Genomic DNA, 20704 nt, shown 5'->3' with positions numbered 1-20704 from the left:
TTGATGGGGACAGTGTAGAAAGAGGTTGACTCTGTCTAACCCCGTGCTGCACCTGTCCTGGGAGCGTTTGATGGGGACAGTGTAGAGGGAGCTTTACCCTGTATCTAACCCCGTGTTGTACTTCTCCTGGGAGTGTTTGATGGGGATAGTGCAGAGAGAGCATTTCACTATATCTAACCCTGCGCTGTACCTGTCTTGGGAGTTTTGGATGGGGACAGTGTAGAGAGAGCTTTACTCGGTATCTAACCCCATGCTGTACCTGTCCTGGGAGTTTCTGATGGGGACAGTGTAGAGGTCATAGAGTCATAGAGGTTTACAGCATGGAAACAGGCCCTTCGGCCCAACTTGTCCATGCCGCACTTTTTTTTTTAAACCCCTTAACTAATCCCAATTTCCCGCATTTGGCCCATATCCCTCTATACCCATCGTACCCATGTAACTATCTAAATGCTTTTTAAAAGACAAAATTGTACCCGCCTCTACTACTACCTCTGGAAGCTTATTCCAGACACTCACCACCCTCTGTGTGAAAAAATTGCCCCTCTGGATACTTCTGTATCTCTCCCCTCTCACCTTAAACCTATGCCCTCTAGTTTTAGACTCCCCTACCTTTGGGAAAAGATATTGACTATCTAGCTGATCTGTACCCTTCATTATTTTAAAGACCTCTATAAGGTCACCCTTCAGCCTCCTACGCTCCAGAGAAAAAAGTCCCAGTCTATCCAGCCTCAATCCATCAGGTCTCGGTAGCATCCTAGTAAATCTTTTCTGCACTCTTTCTAGTTTAATAATATTCTTTCTATAATAGGGTGACCAGAATTGCACACAGTATTCCGAGTGTGGCCTTACCAATGTCTTGTACAACTTCAACAAGACGTCCCAACTCCTGTATTCAATGTTCTGACCGATGAAACCAAGCATGCCGAATGTCGCCTTCACCACTCTGTCCACCTGTGACTCCACTTTCAAGGAGCTACGAACATGTACCCCTAGATCTCTTTGTTCTGTAACTCTCCCCAATGCCCTACCATTAACTGAGTAAGTCCTGCCCTGGTTCAATCTACCAAAATGCATCACCTCGCATTTGTCTAAATTAAACTCCATCTGCCATTCGTCAGCCCACTGGCCCAATTGATCAAGATCCCGTTGCAATCGGAGATAACTTTCTTCACTGTCCACAATGCCACCAATCTTAGTGTCATCTGCAAACTTACTAACCATGCATCCTATATTCTCATCCAAAGAGAGAGTGCAGAGAGAGCTTTACTCTGTCCAACCCTGTGCTGTACCTGTCCTGGAGTGTTTGATGGGGCAGTATAGAGGGAGCTTGACTCCGTATCTAACCCCATGCTGTACCTGTCCTGGGAGTGTTTGATGGGGACAGTGTAGAGGGAGCTTTACTCTCTCTAATCCCGTGCTGTATTTGTCCTGGGAGCATTTGATGAGGACAGGGTAGAGAGAGTTTTGCACTGTATTTAAACCCGTGCTGTACTTCTCCTGGGAGTGTTTGATGGGGACATTGTAGAGGGTGCTTTACGCTGTATCTAACCCCGTGCTGTAACTGTCTTGGGAATGTTTGAATGAGGACATTGTCGAGGGATCTTTACTCTGTGTCTAACCCCATGCAGTACCTGTCCTGGGAGTGTTTGAATGGGACAGTGTGGAGAGAGCTTTACTCTGCATCTAACCCCGTGCTGTACCTGTCCTGGGAGTGTTTGATGGGGACAGTGTAGAAGGAACTTTACTCTGTATCTAACCCTGTGCTGTACCTGTCCTGGGAGTGTTTGATGGGGACAGTGTAGAAGGAACTTTACTCTGTATCTAACCCTGTGCTGTACCTGTCTTGACGGAATAATGACATAAATAGGTGGAATCATTTTACATTCTCAACACGGACATCATTAAAGTTCACATTCAGAAATTAAAAGGCAATTGATGATGGAACTAATATTGTCACTTACCTGGTACGTTACTGCACCAGCATAATGTCTAACTGTAAAAACTGGAAGTGGCAACTTGGGTTTGACGTACCAGGGATTGTTGCTGTGCTGGTAGTGGCATTTCTGGAGGAAAGTGTGATCTGTAGCCTTAAAATAAAAACACATCAGAAATCAGAATACAGTCATGATTTACACCGCAGGTCTAACCCTCCAGAGCTTCACTCAATACTGATTGCTCTTGTACACAGTTACCCATTAGTCTTTGGTTAAACTCATTTGAATGAAGATGGCTTTGACCAGATTCTTTGCTCAGTTCATTATTTGATTTTTGTTTTGGCACTTTTCCTGTTTTGGGTTGGATTAGCTGATTTTGCCTGGTCTGGTTTCTCTGTGAGACTATTCCAGTTTGGTTTTCTTTGACTGGGTTGGTTCAATCTGTCTGTGTTGGCTAACCTGATGTTTGCTGAATTGAAATAGTTTTGTTGTCTTTTGCTGGCTTGGCTTGGTTCTCCTTAGCTAGACTGGTTCAGTTAGGCTGGTATAGTTTGGTTCAGTGTGGCTCAGTATACTTTGGCTTTGTGATTGCTGAGGGTTTTGTGTGGCCTGATTCTGTTACTTCAGCTCGATTCAGTGTTACCAGGTGATCCAGTTAACTGCTTTAGCCTGCTTCACTTTTGCTGTGTCAGTTCCATGTTGCTGAGTGAGTTCAGCTTTCACCGAGTTGCTTTAATTTGATGGGGGTTTTTTTGTATGTGGTCTAAAGTTGTTATTAATTAAAGAAGCCCCTAATGGTAAACCTCTGCCATGTTGGTCATGGACAAGTGTGGGTTTATCAAGAAAAGTCTACATGGATTGTTTAAAGACTCACTGTGTTTCACAAATTTGTTAATGCTTTGTTTATGCCACGATCAGAGTATTTTGTCCAGTTATCACATTTTAGGAAGGACATGAGGGTCCTTAAGAGGGTGCAGAGGGAGATTTACCAGAATGGTTCCAGACTGAAAGATTTTAGCTACAAGGTTCGGATGGAGAAGCGTGGGTTGTTTTCCTTGGAGCAAAGGAGATTTGATCGAGGTGTACAAGATGTTACAGGTTAGATAAAATAGGCAAGAAACAAATGTTTCCATTCCCTGCTGGAAACATTGTTATGAAACAACCAGCAAAGGACTGGTCCAGATAAACAGTAACAAGTATTCTTCAGTGACACTGAGTCCAAATTTGGTGGGAGAGTGGGAGAGTGTGTGCCCAGCAAAAGCTTTTGAAGATGGGACTCCGATGCATGTGTCAAAACCAACAGCTGTGTTATATACGATTGTGCTGCAATGTGAGCCACAATGCACATAGATACAGACCCCACACATCATACAAAACAATGGGCACCTAAAGGTAAGTCCTTCATATACACAAAATAGCAACACTCCATATGTAACAACAATCTTATGTTCAAGCAACCCTTCCCTTTCACCCACTGGCTTCCCCGAACCTCACCCCCTCCCCATTCCCCCCCCCCCCCCCCCCCCCCCCCGCGTCCATTCCCTGAAACATTAGAACCTCTGACCCTGTAGATTCACAACCTTGACTGACGATAGGTCAACTCCCAATGGCAAAATGTCGAAATCCACTCATCAGGGGGCAGCCTCTCGTTGGAGGGGGGGAGGTGGCATGGGGGCTCTTGTTGGGAGGAGAAGCCTCTCATCAGAAAGCAGCCTCTCGTCGGGGTGATGGAGGGGAGGGGGCTCTCATTGAGAGGGGGAGCCTCTCAGCAGGGGGCAGCCTTTCTCAGTTCTCCACGCTCGAGAGGTTGAAATACCTGAATTCATGTGAACAGGCACTCAATTGGTAGCACCCTCTCCTCTGAATCAAACCACTGTGGTTTCATGTCTCATTCAGTGAACACTCTCCGATGTTGGAGATGCCCTCATTCAGTCTGTCTCTCATGTAGATAATACTATTCAAATAACTATAGGTGAGTGTTTCAAATATTTCTTTTTTCATTTATGGGCTTGCTGGTAGGGCCAGCATTTGTTGCCGATCCCTAATTGCCCCTGAGCTGAGTGGCCATTTAATTGTCAGGGGTCAGGATCTGGAGTCACATGTAGGCCAGACCAGGCAAGGATGGCAGATTTCCTTCCTGAAAGGACATTAGTGAACCAGGTCGGTTTTTGATCGACAATTGGATCATGGTCATCTTTAAACTTTTAATTCCCAATTTTTATTGAATTCCAATTTCACCATCTGCCGTGGTGGAATTCGAACCTGGGTCCTCAGAGCATTACCCTGGGTCTCTAGGTTACTAGTCGAGCGACAATATCACTACACCACCGCCTCTGGTAGGGTGTGGCCTAATTTATCTAGAGAAACTGTGGTCTTACTCTGGTACTTGCTTCAAACTGGTTTATTAACACGATATACAAGATAGGTTACAGAGTGTGTGTGTCTCTCCTAAGTACAGAGTGTGCCATCCTCTCTCCTGACTGTCTCGCATGTGACTGCTGATGTCAGTGAAATGCCATGGTCTACATGATCATTAGCAAAGCTAATCAATTAACCCACTCTACTAGACATCTGCCCAAATATCTAGTAGATTATCTGATCATTATCTAATTATTGAGCTCTTGATCTATCTCATGTGTGGGTGTCATTGGCCAGGTGTTTCTCTGCTAGTTTACCTTTTTCAGCTTACACCAATGCAAAGAAAAAGAGTTAAATGTGTAAGTCTCTCCTCATCATCGCACAGCCTCTCCATGAGCAAGTCCACAACTGTACCTCCTCATGGTGACACACAAACTCCTCCAGCCTCATTGCCCGAGGTTAAAGCTTCAGAGGAGGTTTGGCCCCCAGACATGCAGTGTGAGGCCCACCAACATGTGGACACGTCCTAGCACTCAGCAACTTCGAGCTTTGGGTGAATAACTCCACTGCCTTGTGGTTACTTTGGGAGAGGTGATGGTGTGGTGAACCATCGTTGGTTCCCACCAGGTAGTACTGAGCCAGGGTCTGGCCAGAACTACGAGTTTGTTCTACTTGTTACTGTTGGGGTTAGGGTTGGGCTGTTCTACCTGTATTATAGTTATTATGGTACATTCCAGTCGGGCTCCGCCTCCTGGGAGAGGTATAAAGGTCACTGCTCTGTCTGGGACCCCTCAGTCTGGGATCGTGTACTATATATGGTAGCTTCTTTGTAATAGTAAATAAAAGCCTTTATTTCCTTGAGCATCTCAAGCCTCGTGAGTTATATCGCGCATCAGATGGCTCAGGGGGTAAACCCTGACAAAATAAATCTGGAGTGGAGGCCAAAGGGAAACTGATGTCTAAATCTGTCATCCTTCCGGCAATTCCGGCAACCAAGTCAATGCCAAATGGGTTGCTTCACATTCCTTTGGACTTAACCGCGGAGGTCAAGAAGGGAATCCTGACGTTAGGGCAGCCCAGGCTTGTGCCCCGGAGAGGACACTCTTGTTTTACTACAGGGCTGTGTATAAATGAGCTCAGTAAGAAGTTTAACAACACTAGGTTAAAGTCCAACAGGTTTCTTTGGTAGCAAAAGCCACACAAGCTGTCAAAGAACAAAGAACAAAGAACAATACAGCACAGGAACAGGCCCTTCGGCCCTCCAAGCCCGCGCCGCCCCCCGGTCCAGGATTGAATCCTGAATCCAGGATCCCCGCCCAATTTTCCAGCCTATCTTCATACCAATATACCAATAGGATACCAATATCCTATCCACCGAGCTGTCCCTCACAGCTACGATGCTTTGTTCATCACAACCTATTAACTCACCCCCACCCCCCCATTCCAGACCATGTGATCTCCAGGGAGAGGCGAAAAACCAGAGTGAAAACCCCAGGGCCAATATGGGGAAAAGAAAATCTGGGAAATTCCTCTCCGACCCCCTGAGGCGATCGAAACGTGTCCAGGAGATCACACTGGCCCTGATCGGAAAATGCTTCCCAACCCTAGTCATTTCCACTTCCACGAACACCATATGAATTCCCTGCCCCAGAGACAGGTTCCCAACTATCCGCAGTCTCGCTCTGTACTGGCACCAGCAAGATGATCATAGAATGAAGCCTTGAAACGAGAAACAAGGAACAATTAGCCCGCGCCGCTCCCTGGTCCAAACTAGACCACTCTTTTGTATCCCTCCATTCCCACTCCGTTCATATAGCTGTCTAGATAAGTCTTAAACGTTCCCAGTGTGTCCGCCTCCACCACCTTGCCCAGCAACACATTCCAGGCCCCACGACCCTCTGTGTAAAATATGTCCTTCTGATATCTGTGTTAAACCTCCCCCCCTTCACCTTGAACCTATGACCCCTCGTGAACGTCACCACCGACCCGGGGAAAAGCTTCCCACCGTTCACCCTATCTATGCCTTTCATAATTTTATACACCTCTATTAAGTCTCCCCTCATCCTCCGTCTTTCCAAGGAGAACGACCCCAGTTTCCCCAATCTCTCCTCATAACCAAGCCCCTCCATACCAGGCAACATCCTGGTAAACCTCCTCTGTACTCTCTCCAAAGCCTCCACGTCCTTCTGGTAGTGTGGCGACCAGAACTGGACGCAGTATTCCAAATGCGGCCGAACCAACGTTCTATACATCTGCAACATCAGACCCCAACTCTTATACTCTATGCCCCGTCCTATAAAGGCAAGCATGCCATATGCCTTCTTCACCACCTTCTCCACCTGTGACGTCACCTTCAAAGATCTGTGGACTTGCACACCCAGGTCCCTCTGCGTCTCTACACCCTTTATGGTTCTTCCATTTATCGTGTAGCTCCTCCCTACATTATTCCCACCAAAATGCATCACTTCGCATTTATCAGGATTGAACTCCATCTGCCATTTCCTTGCCCAAATTTCCAGCCTATCTATATCCTTCTGTAGCCTCTGACAATGTTCCTCACTATCTGCAAGTCCTGCCAGTTTTGTGTCGTCCGCAAACTTACTGACCACCCCAGTTACTCCTTCTTCCAGATCATTTATATAAATCACAAACAGCAGAGGTCCCAATACAGAGCCCTGCGGAACACCACTAGTCACAGGCCTCCAGCCGGAAAAAGACCCTTCCACTACCACCCTCTGTCTTCTATGACCAAGCCAGTTCTCCACCCATCTAGCCACCTCCCCCTTTATCCCATGAGACCCAACCTTTTTCACTAGCCTACCATGAGGGACTTTGTCAAACGCTTTACTAAAGTCCATATAGACAACATCCACGGCCCTTCCTTCATCAACCATCTTGGTCACTTCTTCAAAAAACACCACCAGGTTAGTGAGGCATGACCTCCCTCTCACAAAACCATGCTGACTATCGTTAATGAGTTTATTCCTTTCTAAATGCGCATACATCCTATCTCTAAGAATCTTCTCCAACAACTTCCCCACCACGGACGTCAAGCTCACCGGCCTATAATTACCCGGGTTATCCTTCCTACCCTTCTTAAATAACGGGACCACATTGGCTATCCTCCAATCCTCTGGGACCTCACCTGTATCCAGTGACGAGACAAAGATTTGCGTCAGAGGCCCAACGATTTCACCTCTCGTCTCCCTGAGCAGCCTTGGATAGATTCCATCAGGCCCTGGGGATTTGTCAGTCTTTATATACTCTAACAAACCTAACACTTCCTCCTTTGTAATGGAGATTTTCTCCAACGGTTCAACACTCCCCTCAGAGACACTCCCAGTCAACACATCCCTCTCCTTTGTGAATACCGACGCAAAGTATTCATTTAGGATCTCTCCTACTTCTTTGGGCTCCAAGCATAAGTCCCCACTTTTGTCCCTGAGAGGTCCGATTTTTTCCCTAACAACCCTTTTGTTCCTAACGTATGAATAAAATGCCTTGGGATTCTCCTTAATCCTGTCTGCCAAGAACACTTCGTGACCCCTTTTTGCTCTTCTAATTCCCCGTTTGAGTACTTTCCTACTTTCATTGTACTCCTCCAGAGCTCCCTCCGTTTTTAGCTGCTTGGACCTAACATACGCCTCTCTTTTCTTTTTGACCAGTCCCTCAATTTCCCTGGTTATCCACGGTTCTCTAATCCTACCCTTCCTATCCTTTTTTACAGGCACATGCTTGTCCTGTAGCCCTAACAACCGTTCCTTAAAAGACTGCCACATACCAGATATGGATTTACCCTCAAACAGCCTCTCCCAATCAAGAGCTGCCAATTTCTGCCTGATCCCAATAAAGTTAGCCTTCCCCCAATCCAACACCTTACTCTTGGGACACCACTCATCCTTTTCCATCACTATCCTAAAGCTAACAGAATTGTGGTCACTATTTGCCACATGTTCCCCAACCAAAACTTTGAAGACCTGACCGGGCTCATTCCCCAGTACCAGATCCAGTATAGCCCCCTCTCTAGTCGGGCTGTCTACATATTGTTCCAACGAACCCTCCTGTACACATTTTACAAATTCCTCCCCATCCAGAGTCCCTGCCCTCAGCGATTTCCAGTCTATACCAGGGAAATTGAAGTCTCCCACTACAACAACCCTGTATTTCCTGCACCTATCCAGTATCTCCTGACATATCCATTCTTCCACTTCCCTTGGGCTGTTGGGGGGCCTGTAGTACACCCCCAACATAGTGACTGCGCCTTTCCTGTTTCTAAGCTCCACCCAGAGTGACTCGTTACACGACTCCTCTGAATTGTCCTCCCTCTGCACCGCTGTAATATGCTCTCCAACTAATACCGCTCCTCCCCCACCTCTTTTGGCCTCTCTTCTGTCTCGCCTAAAACACTTGTACCCTGGAATATTCAGCTGCCAGTCCTGTCCCTCTTTCAACCAAGTCTCTGTCACCGCAACCACATCCAAATTCCTCGTGCGCATTAAGGCCCCAAGTTCGTCTGTCTTACCTGCTACGCTCCTTGCATTGAAGTATAAGCACTCCAGACCTCCAGGCTCAGTGAGGTCATCCTCCCCCAGAGTGCTCTTCTTCTTTGCCAGCCTTGTCCCAGCCCCAAGCTTGTCCCCAGCCACCACACTTATAGACCTAATAGTTTGATCCCCACCCCCCTGCCATACTAGTTTAAACCCCCCTGAACTGCACTAGCAAAGCTCCCAGCCAGGATATTTGTACCCTTCCAACTTAGTTGTGACCCCTGTCGGAGCCCCAAATACTGTTCGGAGCCCCAAGTTCACCTGAAGAAGGGGCTTGCGGCTCCGAAAGCTTGTGTGGCTTTTGCTACCAAATAAACCTGTTGGACTTTAACCTGGTGTTGTTAAACTTCTTACTGTGTTTACCCCAGTCCAACGCCGGCATTTCCACATTATAAATGAGCTGCCATATTCCTACATTACAACAGTGACTACACCTCTGAAGTTAGTAAAATACTTAGGGACATCCTGAAAACCACAACAGAAATCAAAATCTTTCCCCTGCCACCAGGGAAAATTAACCTTGTGCTCAAATGTCGAAGAAAGGAAGGAATGTTGGGAATGTCATGGGCATAGCAAAGCAGCTAGTAAACCATGGGTATAGTCTCTGGGTCACACCTTGGACAACACTCCACCCCCAATCCACCCTGTGAGAGATTTGTAAAGCCCATCTGACCTGAGGCAAGTTGGTTTGGTCATCCAGAATCCGGAGAATTCCATGTGGTTTGGCTGTAATGAGGTCTAAACAATTCTGTCGATCAGAAACAGGAATGAAAGCCCAACCAATCTGCTCTTGGGAATATTCCTCCTGAGGGACACAGAGGGAGAGACGTTCATGATCAAATCTGTTTTTCTGAGGAAGATTAAGCAAAGTTTGTCAAGATCCGATATGGTGGTTTAGTCATGAACATAGTGCCAACATAGCAAAGAACTGTAGGAGCTGAGAGATTAAAAGCACGGAAAAAGCCAATCATTTCTGTGCCAGCTCTGTACTAGACCAATCAAAAGTGAATCTCAATGCCCAACTTTCTCCCCACAGCCTGGTATCTTTGCAACATCTAAAGAGATCAAGGATGTCAAAATTCAGATAGTGAAGGATCGAATGCTAACGTCAAGCCTTTATTCACAGATTAGTTTTTATTGCAGAGATACAAATATATCATACACCTCCAACAATACAACCTTCTTGAAACCTGCTCCAATATAAACAAGCATAGGTGAGTCCCCAATTCACACCCTCCACCTGAATACACTTATCAAATTGATATACAATTAGCAAAAGATTCTCCCTAAATACAACACTTTCCCCCCATTTCAAATATTTAGCCATTTTTTGTATAAAAGATGCTTATCCAGTCCATGTAGCAATGCATAGCATATTCCAATTGCCATTTCCTAGCCTTCCAATAGACATCTCTCCAAATCTCTTTTCTCATTCGCAGAGACAGAGAGACACTGGTTTCTTCCAGCAGGTCCAGGCAGCAACTTCTTGTATTTTAAAAATGAAAATGAAACTGATTCCTGCAAGGTTAGCTCTTCCCATTAATCACATGACTCTGCCCCCATCAATCAACCTAATCAAAACTCATGACACTGCATACCTTGTCTAAAATTCCAGGAGAACCTAAATAAACAAAAAGGTCCATTAATTCTACAAAGTAACACATTCCCAGTTAAAATCAATTATTCACCTGCATTCTTAGCATCTGTTGCATGTTTACCAGACAAATTAACTCTTATAACAAAACACTTCCTCTTAAAGCAGCCTTAAACATAAAATATATCAAAATAGTATCATCACAAGTTCAAGAAGGTGAATACCACCATCCTCTCAAGGGCAATTAGGGATGGCTGGCCTAGCCAATAACACCTACATCCCATGTAAGAATAAATAAAACAAAACTTCATAATGTTACAATCTTCTAATGAATCATTATCCTTCCAATGAATCTTCTACTCCTGTGGAAACAGTCATTTCATTTCACTTCACAATGCATTTAATCCCCAACAGCCACCCTAGGTTACAGGAAGAACAAAGAAGCAGACTACAGTGAAATAGGTGTAAAATGCAATTGAATCAAGTCAAGTAGACCCCAGCCGAGGGAGTAAGAGAGGAGAGAACTGGAAGAAATGACTGACCCATAGACTGAAATCACATTTCACAGTAATGTTGTTGGGAAACCAAATTTCACAGTAACTTCATTGCAGTGTTAATGTAAGCCTTACTTATGAGTAATAAATAAACTTTAAAATAAATAAACTTTTAAGGTAGTTTAAAGGATTTATATTTGTATGGGTAAGCATTACAAATAAGCTATAGTTTTAGGTAAGTTTAATTTAATGTTTCTGTGCTTGGAAGGGAGTTGTAGTTAGGTTTCATGCTGGACAAAAGTGTTTCTCTGTGTGGGAATTAGTTTCAGTTCCAGCTGAGATACTATTGTGTTTAGAAACCTATGGCATGAAGAAAGATAGTCACTTAGCAACTAGAGGGACTCTAAGGGGAGTTACAGCTTTCTTGGTGAATTAGCTGAAAGCTATAGGCAGTTGGGAACACACAATAAAGCGGTAAACAATTCTCTCTCAGCTCTGCTACAAGAAGCTAAAGAGGAACCAGCACTTTTAGCTTTGCTGTAAGAAAAGCCCTCCAACGGTGTAATGGTTCAGACAACAATTGCCAAAGACCTAAAAGGCAACTAGTTAAGAAGCGAGAGAAGTTAAGAAAAGTTTCCAGAAGGTCTGAAGTTAAAGGGAATAAAGAAGAAACTGGAAAATAGAACATGACTCTGTTCAGAGACAAAGCTGAGAATCATAGAATCCTACAGTGCTGAAAGAGGCCATTTGGCCAATCAGGTCTGCACTGATCACAATCCAACCCAGGCCCTATCCCCATATCCCCCATTTACTTACCCTGCTAACCCCCTGACACTTAGGGGCAATTTAGTATGGCGATTCGACCTAACCTGCACATCTTTGGACTGTGGTAAGAAACCGGAGCACCCAGAGGAAAGCCACGGAAAAACGGGGAGAATGTCTTCACCCAAGCCGGAAATTGAACTCGGGTCCCTGGCGCTGTGAGGCAGCAATGCTAACCCTCCCAATGGAGAAGAAATCCATTGATGAGGACACTAGAGAAAGGATTTGTAAAAGTTATTCTAAAGTTTGAATTGTCTTACTATCATCTATAAACAAATTATAAAATATTGACTGGATATCAGCCAGGTTTGCATTGCCAGGGACAGGAGAGGTCACAGAAGCTTAATTCTTCTTATCTTAATGGAACCTTACAGGCAGCCATATTAGCCACACATCTCAATCCTCCCTGCCTTTGGCATAAGGGAGGTCTCTCTGGCTCGATACATTCTGAGGAACGACTATATCATTCCTATTGCTGGAGAAGCTCAGAGGCAGAGAGCTCTCTGATTGAACAGAATGATAACATTTGAATTCAATTAAAAAATGGATTTGAACCCGGGTTCCTTGATCTCACCCTGGGTCTCTGGATCTAATGACAATACCACTACGCCACGCCTCCCCTTTTCTGTACCTATATGTTAACTCTCAGTGATTTCTGTACAAGGACACACAGGTCCTTATGAATGTTAACATCTCCCAAGCTCTTGACATTTAAAAATATTCTATTTTTCTAACCAAAGTACATAATTTTACACTACTCCACATAATATTCCATCTGCCATGTTCTTGCCAACACATTTAAACTGTTTGAATCCCTTTCAGATATCTTTGTAGCTTATTTTTCTACCTAACTTTGTAGCCTTAGCAAACTTGGATAATCAATTGGATTCATTAATATAGATTATAAATACCTGAGGCCCCAATAGATCACAGACTGCCAATCTGAGATAACCCGTTTATTCCAAGTCTTTGCTTTTATCCTCAATCCGTGCTAATGTCCCAATTCCATGAGTTCTAATTTTGTGCAATAATTTTTTATGTCAAATGCTTTTTGAAAATCCAACTGGTTCCTCCTTATCCATCTTGTTAGTTAAAACCTTGAAATCTCAAACATGTTTGTGAAACAATGTCACTGGAATTTTACCACCTCGCCAGTCCGAGGCTCATAAAATCCCACCCGAGACCAACAGAGAATGCCATTCTGCGAGACTCACCCACCCCGAATTCGAGGCGCGCTTGCCAGTAGAATTCCGGCATGTGTGTCTGTTATCAAATGTTCTAATTCTGCTTCATCATATTGTAATTCTGAGGGTTCTGTTGCTATATCTTGATATTAAATTCTAGCATTTGACCTGCGACTGATGTCGGCATAACAGGCATATAGTTTCCTGATTTCTCTGGCCGTTATTTCTTGAACAGCAGGGCTATATTTGCTACCTTCCATGGGGACTGTACGAGATTATCTTGGGAGTTCTGGAAAATCAAAACCTGAAAGAGCAACTATCTTCAAGCCCTTCCTCAAGTGTAAAAGATCAGTAATTTCTTGACTGAAAAATCAAAACAGGAAGTGCTGGAAATGCTCAGTAGATCTGGGAGAGAGAAACTGAAGAGAGAGAAACAACACTAACATTTAGGTCAATGATTTTTCAGCAGTTCTCCATAGGTGATACCTGACCTGCTGAGCTTTTCATCACTTTATATTTTTTATAGCAACTATCCCGTTGTTTTAAGGTGTTCTTCCCTAGCCTGTTGCTTCTATAAAGTGTTGTACAACTGGCAGCAGCAGCCGAGATGGATGGCTGCTAAGATTCTGAAGAGGAATATTCTCCTTGAGAGGTAGTGGGCTATGGTGTCTGGCTCCAGACTGCACCTTCTCAGTATGGGCTTGCTAGCCGACAGGACAATGATGGAATTCCGGGGGAGGGAGCAGCAATGTTGGCATCTGGAGAGAGGGCAATAGGTTTCAATTGCCACACCAGTACCTCTGGGTTCCTCTGCTGGAGAACAGAGCCGTGCCAATTACAGACATTCTGCAAGCTCCTTTCAATGGAGATACAACTGGGGGCAACTGCCTGAGCTTCCACTGGCCTCTGCTTCTTCCATTCCTGGTCCTGACCAGCACTGCCTCCACAAGGGGAGTGATGTGCTGCAGTCATGCTTCCCTGCCTGCCCCCCGTCCCTTTCTCCTTCCCTCCACCCAGTCAGGTCCTGCTGCTGCCCGTTATGTGTAACCTTGACCTGGAAGAGAAAAGTTAGTGATTATGACTGAGTGCTGTGTGTACATGCTGTTGAATAGCTGTGAGATGTGACTGAGTTGTGAGCATTGCCATGTTGGGTGTGTGAATGTCAGTGTACAGTTAGATGGTGAAAGCAGTGTTGATGCTGATCGTGGTACAGTTATAGAGCAGTGTGTTTGTGAGATGGAACTCTCACTTGACCAGTCGTGTCAAGTTGCTAAATTTCTTGCGATACTGAGGAGTATCCTGGGGTCAGTGCTCCTATCTGTCACATTCTGGACTCTCTTCCCACATACTTCCCATTAGCTGTCTCTGCAGCCTTCTCCTGCCCTGTGGAAACAGCACATCCCTCTCTCCCTGAACCTCCTCCCTCAAGATTTCCAGTGTTGTGTGTCCTTTCCCTCAGTCTCTGAGCCATCATTCCACATTGGCTTCTATCCCAGCACTCTCCACATCATCACTGTGCTTCTTTTCATTAACTGATAAACTAAATCAACAAACTGTGGGATCAATTAAAAATATAAATCGTGAAAGGGATACTGCATCAAGGTAAACAGAATCTCAAAGGAAACTTAAAACATCAAAAACAAAATATGATAAAAGGGATCAATAATACACTCCAGTCCCCGTGGTGCCCAGCAGGCATGGGAGGCCTCGATGGTGGTGGCAGACACCATGTGCTCCCTTTCCAGGGACTGCTGGCAGTCAACATAGCTGCACAAGAGGGGCAGACAGCGTGGATGGACAACTACCTGGACGTATTAATGACCACCTTTGTCAAGCCCAGGAGCAGCCCATGAGGAGGTCCTCTTTCCTCCAGCGCACAAAGATCAGGAGCGTGGGGCTGAAGTGCAACCAAAAAGTAAGTAACAGATTTTTCCACAGGTCCCTGATGGTAAGGGGGGAAACATCATCAGTGTGTGAGTGCAGACACTGTATGACAGCATTAGGGAAATACAATGAATCAGGTGCAATTGTCAATTTCAACAACAATTCGCCCACATATTGTCTGCTAAATTCACACTCACAAACAGTGCCCCTTATTCCCACAGCACACAATTAGCATCTGTTCTCATTATCTCAGTAAAATAAGCCCCTTAGTGTTTAGCCCAATGCCATTACCTGTTCCTGTGTGAGCATAGCCTGGCTAAAGAAATGCTGGAGTTGCTCATTGGCAAAATTGATGCACAGCTGCTCAAAACTGTTCACACCCAGGTCCTGAGGACAAGAACAATAACCACATTACAATACTGGACAAGGTCAAACTAAAGAGCTGTTAAAATGAAATATGGACAGTTTATAGGAACAGTAGTAGGCCCATCGAACCTGCTCCACCATTCAATACAATCTTGGCTGGTTCCCCAGAAGTTCCCAGCAGCATGCTGCCTCAAACCTATTCACAGTAAGAAGTCTCACAACACCAGGTTAAAGTCCAACAGGTTTATTTGGTAGCAAAATCCACTAGCTTTCAGAGTGCTGCCCCTTCGTCAGGTGAGTGGGAGTTCTGTTCACAAACAGGGCATATAAAGACACAAACTCAATATACAAAATAATGGTTGGAATGCGAGTCCTTACAGGTAATCAAGTCTTAAAGGTACAGACAATGTGAGTGGAGAGAGCGTTAAGCACAGGTTAAAGAGATGTGTATTGTCTCCAGACAGGACATTTGTGAGATTTTGCAAGCCCAGGCAAGTCGTGGGGGTTACAAATAGTGTGACATGAACCCAAGATCCCGGTTGAGGCCGTCCTCATGTGTGCAGAACTTGACTATCAGTTTCTGCTCGGCGATTCTGCGTTGTCGTGTGTCGTAGCTACAACAACGGATGAATGAACACTGCTCGACAATCACCAGGCAAGAGTGTTCTCTTCCTGTTGGGGAGCACTTCAGTGGTCACGGGCATTCGGCCTCTGATCTTCGGGTAAGCATTCTCCAAGGCGGCCTTCATGACACGACAGCGCAGAGTCGCTGAGCAGAGACTGATAGCCAAGTTCCGCACACATGAGGACGGCCTCAACCGGGATCTTGGGTTCATGTCACACTATTTATAACCCCCACGACTTGCCTGGGCTTGCAAAATCTCACTAACTGTCCTGTCTGAAGACAATACACATCTCTTTAACCTGTGCTTAATGCTCTCTCCACTCACATTGTCTGTCCCTTTAATACTTGATCACCTGTAAAGACTGGCATTTCAACCATTATTTTGTATATTGAGTTTGTGTCTTTATATGCCCTGTTTGTGAACAGAACTCCCACTTACCTGACGAAGGGGCAGCGCTCCGAAAGCTAGTGGCTTTTGCTACTAAATAAACCTGTTGGACTTTAACCTGGTGTTGTGAGACTTCTTATTGTGTTTACCCCAGTCCAACGCCGGCATCTCCTCATCAAACCTATTCAGCAGAGGAGTGCATAAAACAGACTAAAGCTTTTCACCCCAGTCACTTGTGGGACACTGGAACTCTGCCTCCAGAGCTGGAAGGACCCAGTGAGGTAACCAGCCATCTGTCAGGTAGAAGAAACCTCCATGCTCTCTGTCTAAGCTGCTGGTCTGTTCAAAGCAAATGTATCAATAGGGATTAGATGTATCTCAACTCAGCATGATCCATTTTGTAATGCATTTTCTGAATGTATATTTGGTCTTCTCTGTCGCCATATGTTCAACTGCAAATGTACACATTTCAATGAAGCCACAAACAGCTTTGTGACTGAACTTTTCAGAACCAAATAAAGAAAGCCTATTCAGGACAAATGTTTGTTATTCAATACACTGAGACCAGATGCATCTACTGGTTATCATCAACAGAGTCAATGAGCATCCTAAGGAGATAGAACTGGCTGGAACTACTTATTAACAGAATTTAGAGTCCTTACAGCACAGAAGAAAACCATTTGGCTCATTGAGACAATGCTAGCACTCTGCACACCAATGTAGTCAGTCCCATTCCCGCTGCCCCTTGCTCTATCCCTATTGTGGTCGCATGGCCCCTTTAAAGGGTGATCCTTCACAGAACACCTGACTGGGCCGGAGCCAATGGAGTGAGAGTGCATGAACCTGGGCCAATTGGGAGCAAGTGCAAGGAGTCCTGGGACTGGAGTGCCTCAGTTGGAGTTAGGAGTTGACCTGTACTAGTTGTGGTGTTGTACCCTTCATTGTATATAATTCTTCTTATCAATAAATCCTTCAGTTATTTGTTTGCCACATTGAGTTATTAGACCAGCGACAAAGAAAAACTGGATCAGTCATTGGGAGCTCGCACTGCAGAGTTGAAAGGGGAGGAGTCCAAGTTCAAAAAGGTAAAGACTCTGTCTCAAGATGCCGATATTTGGGAGTATAGAATCATTTCACCCTGAGATCGAGAGTTGGGAACATAGTGAGTTGGGTGTCCCTGCAGAACACCACTGGCTACAAATCTCCATTCTGAAAAACACCTTTCCACCGCAACTCTCTGTCTTCTATGACCAAGCCAGTCCTGTATCCATCTAGCCAGCCCATTCCGAATCCCACGTGATTTTAATTTTTGTACCTGTCGGCCATTTAGGAGCTTGCATTACTTCTGCTGGGTAATAGCAAGTTCACAATGATCAAACCCACCACTCAACCCAGCCATAGGGAAACTCTGATATTATCACAACAATTCCAGCACCTTGTGAGAACCGTGCCTCTGGCAGCAATCACACTGACCCTCAGGGGCACCCTTAACTACAGGGCAGCCTGCACCAAGATATCATCTGTGTGCGTGACATCGCCCTGATATCCTGGTGGCTGGGAGTTTGTGAGTTGCCTTCATAGAGACAGGAGTCAGACATTAGCAGCCGCTCTTTGTGAAGCAATGCTGTCTGCTCACTCCCAGTTATTATCTTCCTCCTGCAATGTTGTGATGTGGGGTAATTGCTGCCCTCCCCACAACACAAGCTGTGTCAGATTTCAGTGAGTGTGGCCAGCAGCCAGCAAGGCCATCCCCCATGGTGGGTCAATCTCATCCTAATCATCAGTGAATCATGAGGCTAACGGCGTCTCGGGCTTTCCTCCCACTTCTGACCTGGCCATCGCTTGCTGGCTTCCCTCTGCCTGCTCCAGCGATTCCTCCTCCTCATCCACCTCTCCGCCCTCTTCTTCAGAGGAGATGTGCCGCCCACCCACCTCCTCCTCGGGCAGCTCCTCGCCCCGTTGAAGCGCCAGGATGTGGAGAGCACAGGACACTACGGGGATGTGCACCATCCTCTGGATGTATTGGAGGCTCCACCTGACCGGTCCAGTCACTGGAACTGTATCTTCAATATCCCAACAATAGAGTGCTCGAACAAAGTGTGAGTAGCAGCACAAGCCTCATGATATCAGGTCTGTGCTGCACTCTGTGACCTCCACACAGGCATCATCCTTAATGGGACCACCCCTTGTCCCCGTGGAGTCACCCCTGTGGCCAATCTACTCACTCAAATACTTGGGGTATCTGGGAGCGGCTAAGGATGAAACTGTCATGGATGCTTCCCGGGAAGCAAGCGCACCTCTGGAGGATGTGCTTTCTGTGGTTGGATATTAGCTGCACATTCAGGGATTGGAAACTCTAGTGGTTACTAAAGGCGATTCCAGGTGTAGGTGATCAGAGAGCCACATATGTGCAATGTGAGAAACCAGCTACCTGGGAGAATCCCAAAGCTCTTGTGTCCTGGCTAGCCCAGTCCCAAAGTTTATGAGGCCCTCATGAAGAGTGCATTTGTGATCTCCCTGAGGCACTGACATGCAGAGGCCTGCGAGATGCCAGAAAGGTCACCAGTGAAGCCCTGAAAGAACAGTGAAGCAGTGGTTAGCTCTGCTGTCTCACAGCGCCAAGATCCCGAGTTCAATTCCGGCCTCGGGTCACTGTCTGTGTGGAATTTGCATATTCTCCCCGTATCTGCATGGGTTACCTCCAGGTGCTCCGGTTTCATCCCACAGTCACAAAGATGTGCAGGTTAGATTGATTGGCCATGCTAAATTGACCCGAGTGTCAGAGGATTAGCAGGGTAAATGAGGGTTACGGGAATGGGGCCTGTTTGAGATTATGGTCGGTGCAGACTCGATGGGCCAAATGTACTGTGGGGATTCTATGATCCACTGGCATAAAAGTCCAGGGCAGCTGTCACCTTCAGAGCGACAGGCAATGGGCACCCGCCAAGTCCATCTGGCAACAACACCTGGAGAAGTGGCACAGGTGAGTGACCGTATCCCTGGACATTGGGTGTCTCCTCTGACACTGGGTCTCACTCAGCTCCAAGAACGTTAGGGACTGTCTGTAAATCCTGGCCCGAAGATGGTGCCTCTGATCAGCCACACTCCGTGCCCCCCACTCTGGCTGCAGGAACTCCTTGGAGTTCTGATGCTGTCTCCAGAGGGCCAGATGTTGAGGTCTTTGTCGCCTTTGTTACCTCTTGGCAAGCAGGATGACAGCTAGTTCTGCTGGCTCCATCTCTCCACCAGTGCCATGGTACCAGGACACTATGGCAAACTGTGTAACACCTCTCTATTCACTGACCTGCTGCCTGGCCTCCCACAGATAAACCTCCACCCCCCCCATGGACCACCCTCCCTATCCCACCCCACATCAGGACTCCAGTAGCTGGCTCCCCACTACACTGCCTAGTACCCTCTCTCCCCTTGGACTCCCTGGTGATCAGTGGTGATCTGCACATTTAGCCCCAAACTCCTCTTCCAAAGTGAGGTCGCCAGGTTCCTGTTTTAGAAATCTGCTGTAAAACCCCCCCTGAGTGACATCACGACGCCGGGGCAGGGAGCAGATAATATTATCGTGGACTCAAATGCGGTTCCCAACCTTTCTCCCCTTTCTCACTCTGGAAAAACAAGAACAGTCCTGAGAAATGTCAAGGTCTTTTGGTTCGGGTTTCGACGTTGACACCTTATGTTTTATCTAACGTGTGACTGGTCAGGGCTAAGACAAAAAAGTGACCTTGAGCTAAGCGATGAATAGTGGGGAAGTGTCTGTATTCATTGGTTAGAAATGTTCAAACAAGGGATTGGCAGAGAGTAAACTACCAATCCCCAGAGATAAATCCTATGAACCGGTGCTGGGAGATTAGGGGCATTCCAGCCGGACAACTGCTTCCTTCTGATGGAAGATGGAGAAGAAAGAGTGGGGAAGAGTTCACCAACACTCTGGCAGTTTGTCCACAGAGATCAGATAATCCTCCTTCGCTGTCAAGGGCCATATACTTCTCTTCAATATTTAGTTACTGAATCATATCTACACTGCTGCTTCGTAATAAACTATCTTAAAATGACTGGCAAATACTCAACTGCCTATTTTAGAAATCTGTGGCTCCCAAACCCAACATCTTACACTCACTTCATACAGATTGCTTCCGATTATAAATAGAGCAGTTTCATTGCTTCAATCTGCACTGAAATATAAAGCAGACTCCAGAGCTGAAAATCCAATGTATAATGTGTTTGTTTTCCAGATCCGAAGCAAATAATTTTTGTAGAATGTGGAAAAACAAGACGAGCACGAAACCCGAAGATAACACTCCAGTGCAGCACTCCTTCAGGACTGCACTGTCAGAGGGTCGGTGCTGAGGGAGCGCCGCACTGTCAGAGGGTCGGTGCTGTGGGAGCGCCGCACTGTCAGAGGGTCAGCGCTGAGGGAGCGCCGCACTGTCAGAGGGTCAGCGCTGAGGGAGCGCCGCACTGTCAGAGGGTCGGTGCTGAGGGAGCGCCGCACT

The 20704-nt window shown here is 46.0% G+C and overlaps 1 protein-coding gene across 1 annotated transcript in view; it reads right to left on the bottom strand.

The window, feature by feature from the left end:
• myo15b (myosin XVB) overlaps positions 1-20704 on the bottom strand; it is a 520694-nt gene that overhangs the window by 395288 nt on the left and 104702 nt on the right. Inside the window, exons 18-20 of the mRNA XM_078226038.1 lie at positions 15109-15204; positions 9513-9644; positions 1962-2087 (exon numbers count right to left, since the gene is read on the bottom strand). Coding sequence (XP_078082164.1) covers positions 1962-2087; positions 9513-9644; positions 15109-15204 — 354 coding nt within the window. The remainder of the gene's footprint in view (positions 1-1961; positions 2088-9512; positions 9645-15108; positions 15205-20704) is intronic.

Source organism: Mustelus asterias, chromosome 12 (assembly GCF_964213995.1).
Source record: "Mustelus asterias chromosome 12, sMusAst1.hap1.1, whole genome shotgun sequence".
Taxonomy (NCBI): Eukaryota; Metazoa; Chordata; class Chondrichthyes; order Carcharhiniformes; family Triakidae; genus Mustelus; species Mustelus asterias.
This window is presented reverse-complemented; position numbering and strand designations above follow the sequence as displayed.